General features: G+C 39.8%; 1 protein-coding gene and 1 long non-coding RNA gene across 2 annotated transcripts; one reads left to right on the top strand and one right to left on the bottom strand.

The window, feature by feature from the left end:
* Positions 1 to 160: 160 nt before the first annotated feature.
* fbxw11a (F-box and WD repeat domain containing 11a) lies at positions 161 to 15,015 on the top strand. Its single transcript, XM_025063076.1, has 13 exons — positions 161 to 504; positions 5,214 to 5,282; positions 7,072 to 7,291; positions 7,811 to 7,997; positions 8,239 to 8,329; positions 8,544 to 8,681; positions 9,459 to 9,577; positions 11,042 to 11,291; positions 12,099 to 12,217; positions 12,344 to 12,454; positions 12,541 to 12,619; positions 13,477 to 13,641; positions 14,768 to 15,015. Exons 1-12 carry the CDS (start codon positions 466 to 468, stop codon positions 13,636 to 13,638), a joined length of 1,584 nt encoding a protein of 527 aa, XP_024918844.1. The 5' UTR covers positions 161 to 465; the 3' UTR covers positions 13,639 to 13,641; positions 14,768 to 15,015.
* LOC112488151 (uncharacterized) lies at positions 1,104 to 7,208 on the bottom strand. Its single transcript, XR_003051938.1, has 3 exons — positions 7,070 to 7,208; positions 5,568 to 5,569; positions 1,104 to 5,278 (listed from the first exon to the last, which is right to left on the bottom strand). It is a non-coding gene; the product is annotated as an uncharacterized LOC112488151 (long non-coding RNA).
* Positions 15,016 to 15,021: the final 6 nt, after the last annotated feature.

Here is a 15,021-nt window from a genome sequence, read left to right as displayed (position 1 = left end):
AAATTGAAATAAGACGCATTAAAAAACGCACGCGTGTTTGGCAATGATTTCGCTGCAAATTACAATTGACCCATCCTTTGATCACGCATGACGTACCAAAACATCCTGCAGCAGGCCATTGCTATGCGGATGATTGATTTTACCTTAGTGTATTCCTCTTCAGGATAGCAACAGTATCTTCATCCATTTGCCCTTTTGTTTGGGGGAGTCACCGGGGAAGCCTTGGTAGCATGGTAAGCCAATCAATAAAAGGCTAAGCAGCAGAAGTACCCGCCTTTCAACGAAATCCGTCCAATCGGCGACGGCTCCTTGCAGCATGGGCGTTCCCATCCCCCACCCATCCTTTGACACTGCCCTACCGGAGCTGTGTGGTTGAGCGAAGTGAATGACGTCTCTGCATTTGCGGGCCGCCGACGCAGGGCTGGGTTTCCATTTTCAGAGCGAGTTTCGGGGGGGATCGTCAACATGGAGCCGGAGATAGAGGACAAAACGTTGGAGCTGATGGTAAGAATCGTTTCGATGTAGCATTTGTAGCACCCGAAGTGGTCGGGGGTTGTCTTTAAATTTGGTGAAGTGCCGAGGGTCGACTCGACGATGTAACGGGCTGAGGAGGCTTGTGTCGGGAAAGGGGTGGAAGAGAAAGGAGGGGGACCAGAAATCAGAGGGAGGGCCTGAAATTATCGGTACAAATTCTCTAAAAGGCTTTGTATATGAGCATTCTAGCTTAACGCGACCCATACAATACAATTTAATAATAGTAAAGTTTGTGGTTTGTGGCTTAAAATCGTAGTCAATAGAGGAAAAACAAAGCCGTAAGTACTGGTGATGGCCGGAGACAGCCGGGGGTTCTTGGTGTAGCGTTCACTGCGGTGACGCTGCGCCACTTTAACTGGGCCCTGTCGGATAATTTAGCCATTCAGCTAACACTGCCTAGAAGGCGATGAACCTCGTTAATTCGCGGGTATGTTTTAATATGTACGCTTTGCTAGGGCGTTATAAATACTAAGTGGTATCCAGTCGAAGTGACCTGTTCCCACAGCTCAACGACGCATAAAAAGGGCAAATACAACGTGCCGCTTATATTTTTAAAGTGCGTAGAAGGAAGTGTCTTTTCATTCACATAAACGAGGTAGCAATTAGCTCAATGGTTAGCATTCTGTAACGCTAGGGTTATTTGACAGGTATTTACATGCGTAAACTGTCAAGTTGCTTTGGTGATAGGATCTCTTCTGTTTATTAGACAGACCGTTTCCATCCCTATAGATTCACATTTGGTCAACGGTTATCATAGGTTATCTTGTGAAAAGATTAGCCAACACGAAAAGCTAAGACGCTAGGCTAACGTTAGCCCCAAAAGCTAACAATATTACAGGGGTCAAGGTTGTCGAATAGTAGACTTTTGTAGTTTCTACCTATTGTCATTTGGTGTCTATGATTAGTATTCACCTTAATAAACGTTGCTGCGAATTTATATTTGTGTTGGTATTTGTTCCTCATCAGAAGCGACAAACATCCTTCCGTTTCTCTTACAAATCGATACTATTGTATTTCGGACTATAGATTGAACGTATGTGTAATAAAAATAACATCCTCAACACTTTAGGTGGATTATATATAGACGAGATATATTAATTGGGACATGGAGGCAGCTGCTGTTGTAAACTGAACTCTTTCTACTTTGTCATTCATAATTCCATGAGTCGAATTAATTAACACTATAAAATAAAGACTTATTCATTCTAGCAGGCAGTCGGTTATACTCTTTCAGTCAATACATTTGTGGTCATTGATAATTTAAGCCACATTTAAAGATCACTAAATATTTAAGTGTCCACAGTTTAAGCAGACACTGTTGCTTGTGTATTCAAGAACTGGTCAGTTTTCCATAACCCATGGTGAAGAAAAGACTGCAACTGCTCGAGGATATTCTGCAGTATTTGAATCGATGTAAACTAGGTTTCTTTTTTTATTTTACTTCCATTTTCTTCACAATTATTTGGTTGATATCACAGGTTTCAACTCTTAACCTGGATATTGTAATGTTTTGTAAACCAAAATTTGGTAAGAAGATGAACGAAATGAACAGTGGTATGTGAGCTTGGCCAATATGAGTAATTGATATGAGAGGAATCCTAAATGATTTTTCAGTGATGCTGACCAGTATATAGTCATTGAATACCACACTAATGCAACATGATCCAGCTCCTATTGGACAATCGAGCTTCTATCATATGCTGTGTCTGCTCATATTTACACTCCCATTCACATACCATTGTCTATTTTCTCTTTTATCTAGATGACTTAAAATGAAGGAAGGGAAACCTGGATCTACATGTTCAGATCATGGGCTTACCAGGGAGCTTTAAGCTGCCTATTAAACATTTGTCTGTATAAATGCAAATATATATGACAGAAGACAGAAAGGAACAAATTTGTGTCTTATATATTGAAATTGATATCGTATTGAAACCTTACCCTGGTTATAGCATAGTTTAAAAATGTAGCGCTAGTCCTACAACTTTCATACCGAAAAATTGTCTGTTTTATCTATGTGGTTTTTATTTATTTTTTGTCTTACTGTTATTCACTAACCACTCATGAGAATGGAGATGGCAGAACAGTGTGTTGAGTTGCTCTCAAAATAAAAGTGGCCACAATTGACAATTATTTCCATTGCACCTCCCTCTCCAACCTATCTCTACCCAGTTCATGTCTAACGATGCTTCTGTGTGTATGTTTATCAGTCTTTATCCTGTGTGTGAAGGTGTGTGTGTTCCTGCGCTCACTGTGCCAATGTGTGTGTAGCTCTAATACTGGTTTTTCCCCTCACTATCCCCCACCCTCCCCCTTTCTTCTCTCCTCACCCTTGATAATTACATACTCACCTCCTCTCAATTTCAAACCAAACCCCCTTGATTTACTTGCACATCATTTTTGTATTCTTACACATTCCCGCACTTCACCTGTCTCTTCCTAATCAACTCCTTACTACATTCATCTGTCCACTCACTCGTCCATCCACATTCAAACATAATCTTTGGTCTTCATCCACACCTCCTCTCTTTACTTCCCCATCTCTGGTCTTTTACTATTCCCTCCTCCTCCCTCACCCTGTCCACTCTGTTCTCCTCTTCCCTTCCTCCCTTCCTCTCTCTTTCACACAGTGCTCTGTGCCTCGCTCTCTCTGGCTGGGCTGCTCCTCGGTGGCTGAGAGTTTGTGTGCACTCAGGTGCCTGCAGAGCATCCCCTCCACCCGGGCTCACAACCAGGTTCTGCCTATCTCCTCTTAATTCTGCTGCTCTACCTCCTGCCCCTTCCCTTCTTCCCCCTGTCATCCCCTCGCCCTTCACTTTTCTTCAGTCCAGCCTCACAATTTCTCATTACTCCTTACTACACACAGTACCTACTCATTCCCCCTCAACCTCTCACCTTCTCACCTTTCGTTGTCCTTTCCCCTCTGTTGAAAGCCTTTTGCTCTCGGGTTCTTCTCTGGTGCTTTCATGAACCTGTACGCTTGAAACTTACTTTTAGTTTACAAGCTCTGTTTGCCCTTTTATAATCTTAACAAATAAGTTTTACAAGTTTTGCCAAAATATGCTAGATGTTGATTTTGCACTTGTGCCACATGAAAAAATTGCACACTAAAGAGTTTGCATTTTAATATTCTCTTTTGTGTAGCTGGTAAGGGGAGGGGAGGATTCAGGATTACCAGAGAAAAACCCAGTTTTGAGAAGTAACACATTTTCTCCCCCTCTACCTGGGAGTGTAAGGGTCAAGGTGGGGCAGCGGGGGTGTCTTTCGGGCTCTGAGAGGCCTACATGCTTGTTTGCCTGCCTACTTGCTTGGCTAAGCCTGGTTTGTCCATTTTTTTCCCCTTTGTTCTGTCTGCATGATCATCACATCAACATTTGTCTTCCTGTTCCGTCTGCTTTTGTGTTGGTACCCAACCATTTGTTTCTGTGTTATGTTTTAATGGCAACGGTTACTGTGTTCCTTGTTTGTTCTACTCTTTACAAAGCAGCATCACCAGTGGTTATTTAAAATGAGCAAATCCAGGATGGTTCTCTGTGATTTACTTTCCTTTGCGTTCTTGTTTTGTAAGCAGAATCGGTATCCTATAACAGTATCTTGATGTTTGAAAATTGGCTGCTATCTCTCACAGCCGTGCTTAAGTACATGGAGTCAGCAGCCCAAATTCAGGCCCACCAAGACAATCATTAAACTGTTCATTGTAGTGATTTACAGGACCTTTATCATTACTTATAGTAAAGACAGTGTCTGTCAATTTCTTGAATATTACTTTTTAATAATTCTTTTCATTATACAGTCCAGGTTAAGTGTGTTTCAGATGCCCACGTAGTCACAAGTAGTAGTAGTTTTGTTGTAAGAGAGTTTTGAATGTATTTGAGAACGCTTTGGTTTGAGAAAGCTGGATGGGGTACTTAGTTGACCTTAGCTGACCTCCCCAACACATAAATGTTGTTAATATAATATATCCTTCAGAAGAAGAAAATAGGAATATCTCAATTCTTAACTTGTTTTTCTCTGTTAAAATGCCTTTTCTGGCATTATATTTCTTTTTTTTTTTTAACATTTGTGCATTTATTACAAATACAGATTGCAACGCTCAGTGAGGTATATTGGAATTTGTTTGAATGGATCACAAGAATAAAATTCTTCCTGTCTCCCTTAAAAAAGTTTTATAGTTGATTGTATGGTTAACAGTATGGTTTTGCAGTTTATAAACCCCAGTCATTCTATGCATTCATTCTGTGACTTGTGTCAAAGTCGAAATGGATGGGGTCAGCTCCTCTTTTTTTTAATATTTCTTATAAAGAGTAATGCTATTATCTGGCTTGAGTTTCATCAATGTCATGCCTGAGCTTCAACTTGTGACATACCAAAGATGCTGCAGTTTAATTTCCTGTCCACTACACATCAGACAAGCAAGCACATGGAATTCTTTTTTTGTTGCAGTGCTCAGTCTCCCGTGCCCCCCCCTCCCCTTCATACGTATGTGTATGCACGAGTGTTTGTGCGCGCACGCCTCAGAAGTCATAATAGTTGCCCTTCCTTGGCTGTCTGTGTGGCACTCCTGTGTGCAGCACTATCTGTTCTGCTCTCCTGGTCCTCACAGTGCCTTAAACACAGATGTAAATAGAGTAAAACACTAAATTCTTATGTTTTCTTTGTTTGTTTTTTTCCCCCTCCAGAACACATCAGGAATGGAGTCACCGAACCTTGTGGATGATCTATCGCCAAAGAAGAACACTGTTCTCTGGGTGTGTGGGTGTGACTGCATGCATGCATCATGTTTCTGTATGTGACTCTGAAGGATTGGGATCAGGATTGACCGTCAAACTAATATCAATTTAGAAAAACACAATTTATTATTTCAAAGTAAAACTTTGCTTTCTTTGTCAACAGGGCTTGGTTGAACCATTCACATTTTATCATGTAGATACCTTCACCAAATGAAACGTTTGTAACTAAAGTGCGTCACCTGAGAAGTTCAGTAAACATGGCTGAACTAGAGCCACAGCTCAAGAACAATAACATAATAATACCACTGCCTCCAGTCTTAAAAAAGTGACGTGTGGCAGCATTTGGGCTTTCATGAAGTAAAGAGAGGTGGACAAGGAAACATAACCAACTTGTACTCCCACATTTCTCTTTTTCAAGTTGGAAAAATAGACGGCTCCTATTTCTTCTGCAGTTGTTTTTTTATGTTGATTGCTGAGGATTTGTCTTTTTTTGCACAACAACTGGCCTGTTCCTGTCTTAGCACATTGTACATGTATTGCACCCTCCAATGTGACATATTCTTTATCCTTCACTTGTTCTTGAAAAATATTTTTGTTTAAAAAGAATTCCTTTATTACATTAACTTATATTAACTGTTTATTTTTTCTTCAAAAATTCATTTTTTTTCTGGACTGTAATTTATGTACAAGGGAAATTGACAAATCTTCATATTCTCTCATCAACTTTCCCTGTAAATTACCGATGTTTTATATATTTTTTATTTTTTTCAACAAGTTATGTCAATCCTGGATAAAATGTTCATGTTCCAAAGCACTGGAGTTAGCAAAAAAAAAAATGATGCATCATCCATCATCTGTGCCTCGTATGTTGCCTGTAAGTAATGGAAATCTTGATGTTGAGTTGCTTTCAGGACGTCAAGCCCCTTCCTGCATGCAGGCGCACACACTAATTGTCCCACTCTTGTAATGTAATATTAATTTTTCCTTTTATCGATCTCCTTTTCTCCCTTTCACTGACAAGACTGCAGCAGTACATTTGCAAATGGCTTTAAACCATACAGAGTGAGGCTGTGGCAGAGTGTAGCAGCAGAGCGATTGCTCAACACATTTATTTAAGATGCAGATTCGTTTTTTTCTCTAATATGGATTTCATTTCCAAAATCATTGAGAATCTGAATGTCTTATGTTGAATTTGCAGCACAGTGATCAGCAAAACCAAAAAACCCACTTTATTTCCTGGTAATGTATTCTAGTGTTTATTTGCTTCATTAATGCTGCAATTCTTAGTCACTTTCTGCAGGGTTCCTTTATATAAAAGGAAATAAAGGTTAGAATTTGGTAAAAGAATACTATGCCAGTCGACTCACCAGATACTCCTGCCAGTAAAAAGCCTTTAAATCATCTATCTTTTGAAAAGGCTGATTATGTTTCTCTCTCTACTGATGTGTCATTTATCACAGTGTTTTTGCTGTTCAACTGTATCATTAAGCCACTCAAGTGAAGTTACCTTTTTCTTTCCAAAAAATCTCATTTCAGCCTCATTTTAAAACTGTCAAATGTGGGAACTGTTATGTTGAAATTCATTTTTAGTCTAATATTGGTTATATAATATCGGTGACTGTACAGTGACTCAGCAGGTTACAGACTCTTGACAGATAACAGATGGCTCGTCATTTTTTTTTGACTGGTTAACAGGAGTGACATGTTGAAACATTTGCCCTAAATTTAAGAAAAATAGTAGCAGTAGCATAAATAATATACATTCTATTTTTAAATATCCAATATGCATGTGCATTTAATCTTACAGCTTACTAATGGTCCTGTGATGGGCTCCCGCAAGCGTCCTTCGGAGGGAAACTATGAGAAGGAGAAAGAACACTGCATCGCACTGTTTGACCAGTGGTCAGAGGCAGACCAGGTGGAGTTTGTTGAGCGCCTGATCTCCCGTATGTGCCACTATCAGCACGGTCACATCAACTCCTACCTCAAACCTATGCTGCAGAGGGACTTTATCACTGCGCTGCCAGGTACAAGTCCCACTAAAAACTAAACACCAAGCACTAAAGGATTGCAGTGAAGTCACAAATATTTTAAATTATTTTTTATAAATTACATTTTTTAATCATTTGTAATTTCCTAAAATAATGTATTGCAGGGTTATTATAAATGAGCTTCTTGAATGCACATAGCAAGAGCAAGATTAATTATAATATATAATATTCATAAGGATTGTCCAGATACCAATTTTTAAAAACCGATACCAGTAAGTATTTTTATTTGTGTAGTCATCAATACTGTGTACTGATACAAATACTTCTTCGAGTTGGATTTCAATAAATGTGTAAAAAACTAGAAGGCAGTGTTCTTTAGGTGGCATGGTTCTGTGGGGAGTAGGGTGGCGTGCAGTGGGTAGTCTTGAGCTTAACCCAAACCACAGTCCACAGTGTGGACACTACGCAGGCTAATGCTTACTGACAGTTTTATTTAATTTTCATTAAATAATTGCAAAATCATTTTAAAACGCTAACTCTGTTGCCTCTCTTTAGCCCAAGGCTTGGATCACATAGCAGAGAACATACTGTCGTTCTTGGATGCCCGCTCGCTTTGTTCGGCAGAGCTGGTGTGTAAGGAGTGGCAGCGGGTCATCTCTGAGGGTATGCTGTGGAAGAAGCTCATTGAACGCATGGTCCGCACCGACCCACTCTGGAAAGGCCTGTCTGAGAGACATCAGTGGTAAGATCCAACACAGAGGCCTGTGATAAAACAATAACTGTTAAGTAAACTGCTTGAGAAAAGAGAAGATTTGAGTATCTTCCACCGATGGGTGTGGTCTTGTTTATCGTCATTTCAATCAAGGTAAAGTTAAACAGAAGAATGAAGAAGTAACATGAGATTTTCTGGACCTTAAGTGACTTTTGTATGTTAGGGGGGAGTGATGCAAAGCAGCCAACACATTCTTTTATTGTTCCCTTAGGGAAAAGTACCTATTTAAGAACCGCACATCAGAAGTTCCACCCAACTCCTACTATCACTCCCTTTATCCCAAGATCATTCAAGACATAGAGGTAAGAAACTGCACCATTTTATCCATCAATTGTAAAGTTGCCTACACTAAACTTAAAACTTACTGTTTGCGTTGCTAACCATCAGTTGCTCTTAATTTCTATGCATTTTAGTTATCCATTGTTACATGTTGCCAACCGCAGCCCCAGTTCATGGCATTTTTCTAGCACCAATTTTGAGAGTCTTTGTGTCTCATTGTTTTTCTCTCCATTCCAGACTATTGAGGCTAATTGGCGATGTGGACGACACAACCTGCAGAGGATTCAGTGTCGCTCAGAAAACAGTAAAGGGGTTTACTGTCTCCAGTATGACGATGACAAGATCATCAGTGGCCTTAGGGACAATTCTATAAAGGTATGTGGATCTTGGTGTAAAATATCTGGGACAGACAATTCAATACACATGCCAGCGCTTCTTTATTGTTTTATTCTTTGCCACTGTGCATTCCCACCCACTGGCCCTGAGGAAAGAGCTCCATTGAGCGAATGTGTTTGCATTCGTAGATCTTTCTTGTCATGCAATATGATGTATTTCATCTGTTAAGTTGACGTAACTCACTGTTAACACTAGTGGTAAGGTAGAGGATTCAAGAAGCAAAAGTTAATTCCTAGTAACATCGGTGAACATGTGATGTGGTATAATGAAGCAGTAGGGTGTGAAATCTGACCTTTTTATTTAACTCCTCACAGCCAATTGCTATGACTGTTGGGAAATGAAAGTAAGGCCTTGAAGTGATAGTATAATCAATACTGTTCCAGTTATCAGTTTGAATGGCTCTGCTCCAGAACAGTTGTGTGGTCTACTTATCTGTCTGGTCTGGGAGGATAGAAGTTGATGAAGAGGAGGGGAGGATGCACGGATGAAGGGAGGGGAGGAAACAGCATTTGTTATTGTTCTGCAGGAGGCTGGCACACACCTAGAGAAGAACTGAATGCCTCTCAAGTGCACTCATATATGACCACACACCGAGCTCAGCACAGCAGTGGGGAAATGGGCCATGAACAGTGCATGAACTCAGCTGTGAGAATGGGCCATTCTTAACGTGACCTAGTTCTGTAACCCCTTTTAAAAACGGCTCCTCTGCTAACATCCCACTGTGTTTCATGAATCCTCCTGTTTTTTTCACCACAGATCTGGGATAAGCAGACTCTCGAGTGTCTAAAGATACTGACCGGTCACACAGGCTCAGTGTTGTGTCTGCAGTATGATGAGAGGGTCATCGTCACTGGGTCATCTGACTCAACCGTCAGGTATGATAGTCATTCTTCAAAATAAAACCTGGGTTTAGAAGTAGTAATCAAATGATCTTGTAACAGCATGTTTAAGAATTTAAAGCAGTTACTTAAAACTAAATGATTTTGGTAGTTGTGGGAAGTGGGTGACCTTTGTTACCCAAAATGCACCACACCTTATTAATGTTGTCTCTGGTGTATTGCACTAGAAAAAAAAAAACTTCTATGTGGAGCATACAATTTTAAATACTACCCAAAGGTTGCCTTATCTTTCTGGTTTTAGACCATTAGACAATAACAACCAGACTGCTGAAATTAGTGAATACAAAATTGATATGATGTATTTATAATGGAAGAATGGGAACCTGACACCATAAATGTCTCCACTCATGACAAATCAAGTGAAAAGCAGTGTTTTTTTTTTTGTTACTCCATTGGAATTCTCCACCAGCCACGTCCCCTCCTGGTAATTAGGGGGAATTAACATTCAGAGACCTTACCAACCTGAACAGTAGGCAATATAGCTGTATCGGCACAGACCCCACTGCAGATAGGCTTGATAAAAGTTGGCAAGAGAATCCAAACTTACTGCACATGAAGTACTTAAATTAGAATCTATCTTATCAGTCATATGACCCAATAACCCTAGTCTCTTTCTCCAGTCATAAACAATTGTAAACAATTAATTTCCACTCACAAGCTGTTTTTCTGTGGGTCATTAAGTCCATTCTCACAGAAAACTTGAGTTAATAATTCAAAATGAATAGTATTTACTGCCACAGCTAGAGATAATGGGATATGTTTTATTGCTTTCATTTATAGAGCTGGCTTGTGGGTGTATGTTGACACTTGCTTGGCTACTGCACACAGAAGCTCACCATTAATTCTCTCATTACTTCACACTTCAGCCTTACTTACTGGGAATAATCCAAGGAAAATGTGACTGCACTTCCTTAGAAACTACTTGACAGGCATTTTGTTTGTAGGTTCAGTTGTCAGCCTTTCCACTGTGTTCTGCATTTAACTCTCAGTGACTAGCAGATTGGTTCAGAAACATGTTTTTCACAGCTTCAGGCGGGTGCATGCGAGTGCCCACACATTTGGGAATTCGAGTGACTCGTTATTGGAATACTAATAAACAGAAATGTTTCACATGTGTCACATTGTCTCCCACCACGTGTTTTCCACTCTCCCATCTATTATTTCATTCTCCACGCTCTCCTCTTCTCATTTTTCTTTCCTTCACATCTGCCACCCCTGTCATTTTCCACACTCACCCCTTTGTCATTCCTTCCTTCACCCTGTCTCAACCCATCCCCTTTCACAAGGCATCCTTATCCTTCTTTCCATCCTGATATTTTTTTTAAATGTCCTCTGAACTGTGCTTTTGTGAATTGGCTGTGCTGCAAAATCTCACTATTTCTGTTTTCTATGTCCTGTTTTCTCTCGCCGTCCTGCTCCTGTGTCAACTCAACTCTGCAGGGTGTGGGAGGTAATGACCGGTGAGGTACTAAACACACTTATCCACCACAATGAAGCTGTGCTTCACCTGCGCTTTGCGAACGGCTTGATGGTCACCTGCTCCAAAGACCGTTCGATTGCAGTTTGGGACATGGCCTCACCCACAGACATCAGCCTCCGTCGGGTCTTGGTTGGACACAGGGCCGCTGTCAATGTGGTCGATTTTGATGACAAATACATTGTGTCTGCTTCTGGCGATCGCACCATTAAGGTAAAAACCTGCTGAGGCGACAGTAGAACAAGTAAAAAGAAAAAAAGAAAACTATTTTTGTGTACACTTGTGTACAACTTAAGGGTTTCCTGTTTATTTATTCAACAAGGAGAAAGGTTAAAATGTATTAAATTACTTTTGACTTGTTGCTATTAAATGTAATGATCGCATAAATGAGTACAAGAGTAGTCAATATAATAATAATATATTAATATATATTAATATTATATTAATATATTATATATAATAATATATAATAAGAGTAGTCAATATTAATTGACTTTGACTGTATGGGATTCCTACATGAAATAAACAGAACAGGCATAAAACATAAACCAGCCATTGCTGCTTCTCTTCACAGTATCAGAGCTTGTGCAAATAATGTTATATTGTTGATATGTTTTATTTAACAACACAGTAGACTGTGGTATTGTTGATATGTTTTATTTAACAACATTTAACAACATGGACATAAACAGCGTTAATGCACTGCTCATTTTCGCATACAGATGAGTTAATAATGCAGATAAAACATAGAAATAGTAATAAACAATAGGATGATTTTACACCATGATTACATACATATTTTTCATCCTAATCCTATCTCACCTGAACTAAAGCATGGGCAAAAGTCCCATCTCATAGGTAATGGCAACTTTCTGATGCAGGAAAGCTGTTGATGGCAGGTGTAGAAACTATGGCCACTCTCAGTCCCTCTACAGTATTTACTTGGTTTTTACAAGGACTGTGTTGTTGTTTCCACCCACATAAGTCAACAAAGCTGTCTCTCTCCTCCTCACCTTGAAGGTATGGAGCACCAGCACCTGCGAGTTTGTCCGCACTCTAAATGGTCACAAGCGGGGTATCGCCTGTCTACAGTATAGAGATCGCCTTGTCGTTAGTGGCTCGTCTGACAACACAATCCGGTATGTGATACCTGAACTTGAAGCAGATTTTTGGCCTGTGAAGCAGTTTGTTTGAACTCTTAGTTGATTTGTATTGAAAATATACATATTTATACTTGAATACATTTTGCTCTCTTTTGTTTTCAGGTTATGGGATATTGAATGTGGCGCTTGTTTGCGAGTTCTGGAAGGTCACGAGGAGTTGGTGCGCTGCATCCGCTTTGACAACAAGAGGATTGTGAGCGGCGCCTACGATGGGTAGGTTGTTGTAACCAAACGCCTTTTTTTTCCTCAAGGACTTACTTTGTTTGTGACATTCTGTCAACTCATCCTTTACTCTGCAGAAAAATTAAGGTGTGGGACCTGCAGGCAGCCCTGGACCCACGAGCCCCAGCAAGCACATTATGTCTGCGCACTCTTGTGGTGAGTAATTTTGTGTATTCCTTAATGACAGGGCTAAAATCCAAATGTTGTACCTTTTTAACAATGGGATTTTAATGGTTTTATTTAACATTTGCTATAACATTTTCTACTTTAAATGCATTGATTTTCACATTAGTTAATTAATGATGCAAGAAGAACAAATGTAAAATGTAATAAACAAATGTTTTAGGTAAACAATACCAAGTACTAAAATGCAAATTAGCTATTGATTTATCCATTGTCTTTCTTTTTGTCTGTCTTTTTTTGACCAATCTGTAGCTCATAAAGTTAAGTGAGGAAAACGTGCTGGGGAAAGGGTTTTTTTGGGGGGGATATTAGACAAAAGCAAGGCAAATCCTAGTCCTGCTGAGACAAACAAACATTGACACATTCACATGCATGCACTCTCTTTAGCTTTAGTCTCATGAATGTAATGTTTGTTTTGGACTCCAGGGGGAAGTCCTGCAAATAGAACACATTCTTAGAAGCTAAAAGATAAAGTCCAAAAAGAAATCGAACAACAAACCAAAAGCTTAAGTGAAGCCAGAAACTTGCTGCTTGTCACTTGTGCCCGATGTGTGCCTCTCTGCTTAGATCCAAAGGAAACTCTGATGGAAAAATGTTAATTTTTTGTGTGGTTGTTTTGTTGGACAGAATTGTGGGCTTGTACAAATAAATAAATAAATAAAAGCTACTGAACACTTAAGTTGGAAGCAAAACAACAGCGGCAACAGTTTTTCTCTCTATTTCAGCCACGGTGGCGACGTCTCAAACATTTGTGTTTTTAGAGTTTTATGTTCTGTCTGCATGTGTAACATTTTCTAAAACTTATTCATGAAATGTCTTGTTGTCTCCAGGAGCATTCTGGTCGCGTGTTCCGTCTACAGTTTGATGAGTTTCAAATCATCAGCAGTTCTCATGACGACACCATTCTGATCTGGGACTTCTTGAACGTCTCAACCAACGGGCAGTCAGAGGGACGGTCTCCCTCCCGCACCTACACATACATTTCGAGATAGCAGGTACAATTTTCAGTGCGTTATTTAGGCACTCTGTTAAAATACTTAAACAAATATAGTAGTTATGGTCAGGTGTAGGATAGTGAAGGCATTAAATATCTGATTATTCACAGTCTTGTTGTAAATTAATCATGATTAGTTGGACATGATTATTTGGACATGATTAGAATGGACATGTCTAAATAGTACAAAAAAACAATTATTTATTGGTACAAAAAAAAAAAACCCAGTTGTTTAATATGTGTTTCAAATCTTTTTTTTTTGTGACAAATCCAAAATTCTCCGAAAAGATTTAAATTTGAATTCCATGGGACTCCACACGGGGTTGTGACCCCAAGGTTGCCTGGTTTAAAGCAACAAGGAGGCTCATAGGTTTTTAGAACCTTTCTCTGAAATGCATAATTTCCAGCAGCAATATCAGCTTACATCAGGCAGCAGACCAAGAAGTACTGTAGAAGTTGTTATACCAATCTACTCTCCAGAGAAGTCTGGGTAAACATGGACCTGATGAAGGAAATTTTGCTAAAAAAAGGCCAAACTCAGACATGGAAAGAAGGCTAAGCAACAATGCATTGAAACATAGGAATTGAGCTGCAGAAAAGGGTCAGCAGGTGCACCGTAGTAGTGAGTCAGAAGTATTTGACTAAAGCAGAGTACAGCCAATAGAGCAATAGAGGTTTTCTTGCAATTTTGAATTTTTTTTGTGCTACTAAACATGGGAGTCTAAAAACAATGGTTTGCTTAAGAATATTTGCTATAATAACCTCAGAAGTAGTGGGTATGGCAAAATATTGTATCAGGTTGAAGTACACAGAGAATTTCTTACCTAATGCTTTGTTGTTGTCAGGCATCAATGTCAGTTTTATTATATTTATTTTATTCTTATGTTGCTGTTGCTTGTTTGCTCCTTGATTCCTTGATCTACCAGGGGGCCTAATGTTGACCAGCTGAAGAGGCATATGTTAATTGTCCACCAAAAAAACTCCTTATACTTCACCAAGAATACTTTGTGAAAAATATTCTTGCAACTTTTTTTAGTTGCAACTTTTTTTTCACATTGATGTACAACCGAGAGGCGAGAAATGCAGACTTTCCCTTTAAACAGTATCGTCCTTCTATTTTCTCTCAGGTGGCAGCATCCTCTGCATCCTTTCTTGAAGGAGCCCAGGGCTGATCGGCTGATGGGTGCGTCCATCATGGAAAGGAGCCCATCTCTTCTCTTTCCTCCTCGTCATCTCTCTGTCCACCTCCCACCCTGCCCCCGGCCAGCTCACCCACCCCGCCCGTTCTGAAAGACTCTCAAGCTTGTGCACATTGCCTGCCAGAACCATAACATGTACACACATAGACGCACACATAAACACACAGGTCAACACGGATGAG

Source organism: Cynoglossus semilaevis, chromosome 15, assembly GCF_000523025.1.
Source record: "Cynoglossus semilaevis isolate Cse_v1.0 chromosome 15, Cse_v1.0, whole genome shotgun sequence".
Classification (NCBI taxonomy): Eukaryota; Metazoa; Chordata; class Actinopteri; order Pleuronectiformes; family Cynoglossidae; genus Cynoglossus; species Cynoglossus semilaevis.
Note: the sequence above shows the minus strand (reverse complement) of the source record. Positions and strands in the feature narration are given on the sequence as shown.